The 4782-nt window shown below is 43.7% G+C and overlaps 1 protein-coding gene across 1 annotated transcript in view; it reads right to left on the bottom strand.

The window, feature by feature from the left end:
* LOC118428022 overlaps positions 1–4409 on the bottom strand; it is a 4588-nt gene extending 179 nt beyond the window's left edge. Inside the window, exons 1-5 of the mRNA XM_035837988.1 lie at positions 4367–4409; positions 3626–3709; positions 3055–3171; positions 2372–2455; positions 190–420 (exon numbers count right to left, since the gene is read on the bottom strand). Coding sequence (XP_035693881.1) covers positions 190–420; positions 2372–2455; positions 3055–3171; positions 3626–3709; positions 4367–4409 — 559 coding nt within the window. The remainder of the gene's footprint in view (positions 1–189; positions 421–2371; positions 2456–3054; positions 3172–3625; positions 3710–4366) is intronic.
* Between the last annotated feature and the right edge of the window lie 373 nt (positions 4410–4782).

The following is a 4782-nucleotide window of genomic DNA, read 5'->3' as shown; positions in this document are numbered from 1 at the left end:
ATCTTAGGTAAACGCACTATGCGGTCACCAGTATGTAACACGCGCATATATCGAGGAAGACATTTCTTTCACTATAAATGGTGCGTTGTAAACAATGCAAATAAAGTACATTGCATAAGAGAAATGCAAACTTAATTTTGATAGTCAAAATAGTGTATAGAATCGTATGACAGAATGATAATGCCTTACTTGTATTGGACTCGCACTCCACGGATGGTCGAGTATTTGTCCCAGGTTTTGAGCACTCGTTCGTCCCCGGCCCTGGTGGACCGGGCGGCCCAGCGGGTCCCATCGGCCCCTGAGGCCCTGGTGGCCCGACGGACACAGAGCCAGCCGGCCCTGGTGGCCCCATCTCTCCCGGAGGTCCGGGTGGCCCGAGAGGGCCTGCACGGCCAGATTGGCTAGACAGGTCACACGTGCCTGAAATATGATATACGTCGATGAAGTGAAACACAGGAGGGGGCGAGTAGAACAGAAAGAAACAATACATACAAACATCCTGACAGATCACAACACTAGCAGCGTAACCGATCGACCCAAAAGCCTTACAGGCGTTTGGCATGGTCAGTTAGCACTACTTGAACCCCCCCCCCCCCACTGTTACACTACTCCCCCTTTTGTTTTCAAGATTCGTCCTCGAATCTCCGAGTTCGATCCCTGTGGGCAGGCACATCTCCAGTCTGTTATCCACCAGGGCCACGTCGGGCGCCAATGAAACAAGAAGAGGGGGCAAGTGGAACATAAATAAACAATATATACAAACATCCTGACAGATCACAACACTAGCAGCGTAACCGATCGACCCAAAAGCCCTACAGGCGTTTGGCATGGTCAGTTAGCACTACTTGAACCCCCCACTGTTACACTACTCCCCCTTTTGTTTTTAGGATTCGTCCTCGAGTTTCCGAGTTCGATCCCTGTGGGCAGGCACATCTCCGGCCTGTTATCCACCAGGGCCACGTCGGGCGCCAATGAAACAAGAAGAGGGGGCGAGTGTAACAGAAAGAAACAATATATACAAACATCCTGACAGATCACAACACTAGCAGCGTAACCGATCGACCCAAAAGCCCTACAGGCGTTTGGCATGGTCAGTTAGCACTACTTGAACCCCCCCACTGTTACACTACTCCCCCTTTTGTTTTCAAGATTCGTCCTCGAATCTCCGAGTTCGATCCCTGTGGGCAGGCACATCTCCGGCCTGTTATCCACCAGGGCCACGTCGGGCGCCAATGAAACAACAAGAGGGGGCAGATCACAACACTAGCAGCGTAACCGATTGACCCAAAAGCCTGACAGGCGTTTGGCATGGTCAGTTAGCACTACTTGAACCCCCCACTGTTACACTACTCCCCCTTTTGTTTTCAAGATTCGTCCTCGTCGGGCGCCAATGAAACAGCAAGAGGGGCGAGTAGAACAGAAAGAAACAATATATACAAACATCCTGACAGATCACAACACTAGCAGCGTAACCGATCGACCCAAAAGCCTGACAGGCGTTTGGCATAGTCAGTTAGCACTACTTGAACCCCCCACTGTTACAGAAGATTAGATATCCAGGTAATAAGGTACAACAAATTGCAATTACTCAAGCAACTACCTTTTACCAGTGACTCTACTGTGGATTCTACCTGAAACGTTTTTGACTGTTTCCAAAATGATATCCAGTTGCTTTTTTAATTGCTTTTTGGCGTAAGATATGCTATGTCAGCATTTTTGAAAAAAAAAAGCCACTCAAATGTTTGAATAGGTCATTATTCTACTGACAACTGTTTATTGCATTTTTATGCATGGGGTAGTCTATGTACCATACATATACATTTACATATACATATGCATATACAAGCATGTGGCAGTCCATGTGCACCGGAGACAGGGACAATGTCTGTCAGTGTTAGTTTAAACACTATTTAGTATTTCTGTTACTTTTCCTATAGTGTTATACATAGGAGTCAGAAGTCACTCTCCATAGGCACATAGCTATAAAGCAGACTGCTTCATGATTAGATAATAATAATAATCTTTATTGCAAGCTCATGCCCGAAGGCTAATTGCAAACAGTGTGGTATACATAATTGTATACTCAACAAAGAAGGAACTTGATATTTACAAATGAACGGGAAATAACATCTATTCTAAATCTACTTCTACTTATAAGTTGTATGATGGGTTTGACTTTTTTACCGTATGCAGTGGGAGATGAATTGTCAAACATTTTCATAGATAAAGGGGTTGGAGGACTCAAGCAAGAAGATTGTTTTTTGTTGGTCGGTAAGATGTGAGAAGCATTGGAAAGTTTTAATGATTTTAAGGAAAATATTTCTTAAATATCACAGAATACAGTTTGGTGATATGCGGATGTCATGCTTACGTTCCATCTCGATAACTCGCAGCTGAATCTCCGCTTTCCATGCTCGAAGCTCCCTCACCTCCTCAGTTAGAGTAGTAACGTTAACTAGACATGAAAGTAAATAAGACCAGGTTCAGAAACAATCCCACACAATATAGCCTGACTAAAATCGCGCCCCTAGCGGCGGGCCCTACAATAGCTTTACTCCAGCCAGCGAGAGCTTGTGTAAACCCAGGCTACCCACAATATAGATAGTGAAACACATGAAGACTTGACGATGTCTGCTTCCCTTATCAATAAACAGGAGAGGTAAATCACCCACTGCGTGTATTCAAAAGGTAATGAAATATGAACAATCTGAAAACTAACATTGAAAGATGCACTGCACCTTTGTACAAATGTGTACAAGGAGATTTCGAAAGAACAACAAACACTGTTGGTGTGAAATGTAGAGCGAATGTCAACAGGCTATTCTAAACATTACGATGATCATTCTAATCTCCAAGCAGATTCCCAGTGGCATATAAGATAGTACCAAAACCGGATATGGATCCGGAGTATAGCCGGCCAGAGGAGGTTCGCCGCCTCCATACACATTCCTAGACTTGTTTCACTCCGCTGCCATCTTTTGATACTATCTTATGCTACCGTAGGATCTGCTTGGGGATTAGATTATTCTTCAATACACGTGGGAAGAAGCTCACCTGCAAAAAATGACAGCAGTATGACGATAACCACGGCAAACACAAGGCCGGTGATGTGCCAAAGCTTGTTGTCCAGGCGGAAAGATTTGGTCTTGTCCGGATCCATGGCGTTGGTGGCTGTTCAGGCAAAAAAAAAAAAGTGTCCGCGTCTGAGTCATTTCTGACTACATGAAGTATTTCATGATGCCGTGATGATTCAAATCAAGATTCAAATTGAAATCAATTTCGAACGTTTTCTACTTTGTCTTTATTCTTATTGCCAACAGAAAACAATTCACGGGTCTTAGTAGCAAGTGTGCAGATGTTGACACACTTGCATCACCAAGTCCGTATGTGTTTTTGGCACCTTAAGACAGATTAGCCGGCCTTGAGGGTCGGTGGGCGTCACTCCACCGTCATGGGGGCAGGGGCATGGCGAGTATCGAACTAACGTTTAAAGGACAGGTTTAAATACGTAAAATCACATATCAAGGCTGGAAAGCAATCTTTAGACGGACGCGGCAACTACAAAACAGAACAAAACAGGCGACAGCAACAGGAATACTATAATCTTGATTTGAAAATGATCTACCTGCACTGGAGACGTACATCGCGTTGGGTATGTTCGCAGCGGCGTCCGCAACTGCCACCCAGTCGGTTTGCATGGGAGAGTTACCTGCGGAACATTTACAAATTCATCACGACCCAAAAGTCGATTCTGAGAAATGTTAAATCTTAGAGAGCTTCTGTTGGATAAATTCAGTGTAACACAACAACAAGCGCTCACAGAATACGATATAATCATCAGTGGTCGCCATTGGGAGGTGGTGCACCGGTGCCGAAAAAAGACAAGTTGTCAAGTAACAATATTCCAACTTTAAAATCTTGAAGAAGGAAATAGCAGCAGAGATAACTTTGCACAGTCTGGTCCAGATTCAGCTTTGCTACGTTTAATGTGGTTTTGCTGGACATGTGGAATTTTGGAGTATTCAGATTATAAAAGCTGTACAGAACGGGTAACAATAGGCTATGAAAAATCACGACAAACCTTGACATGTTTGTCTTCGGAATAGTTATATTGATTCTGAATTCCAGGAAAATGTTTTTGGTCCCTGTAAAGTTGAATTATTGATTCTCACTTCTAGGAAAACCATCCGACCAGACTTGTGTATTTATGACGTGATGCGTGGTGACGCCAATCACCATTCCAGCCACCATATGAACCGACGTACTAATGTCATACCGCGATAACCACGGCAGCAAAGAATCCTGTCCGTTTCGCTAGCACAAAACGTAAACATGTTACAGAATTTTGCAAAAACATACTAGTTACCTTCCATGCTCTGGGAGCGGGTGAGCTGCGGCCCGTCCGCCATGTCGACAATTGTCCTTTCCATTGTCTACATATTTTATCTGTGCAACAGACGTTTGCCCTACATCTGTTACCTCTGATTCATAAATACATGTAGTTTCATTGGGTTTTCAGAAAGCAGGATAGCTTTCCTGTTCATGAAATCCTCTAATAAACCCGTAGACAATATTTGTTGCGCCTACCCTGATCCTAAAAGCACTTTTACTTCTAGCTAAGGAAATCAAAGATAAAACATAGACACGTTGGTTTATCTGTGTCTTTCATGTATCAGTTGTACTTATATGTTTCCGACGTGTATGTCTACTTTTCTCTCTGTACGTTTTTATTTTATTTCCTTCTATGTATATGTGAAACTGGGCCCTATTGAAAACCAGTTT

Source organism: Branchiostoma floridae, chromosome 12, assembly GCF_000003815.2.
Source record: "Branchiostoma floridae strain S238N-H82 chromosome 12, Bfl_VNyyK, whole genome shotgun sequence".
NCBI classification, from domain to species: Eukaryota; Metazoa; Chordata; class Leptocardii; order Amphioxiformes; family Branchiostomatidae; genus Branchiostoma; species Branchiostoma floridae.
Note: the sequence above shows the minus strand (reverse complement) of the source record. Positions and strands in the feature narration are given on the sequence as shown.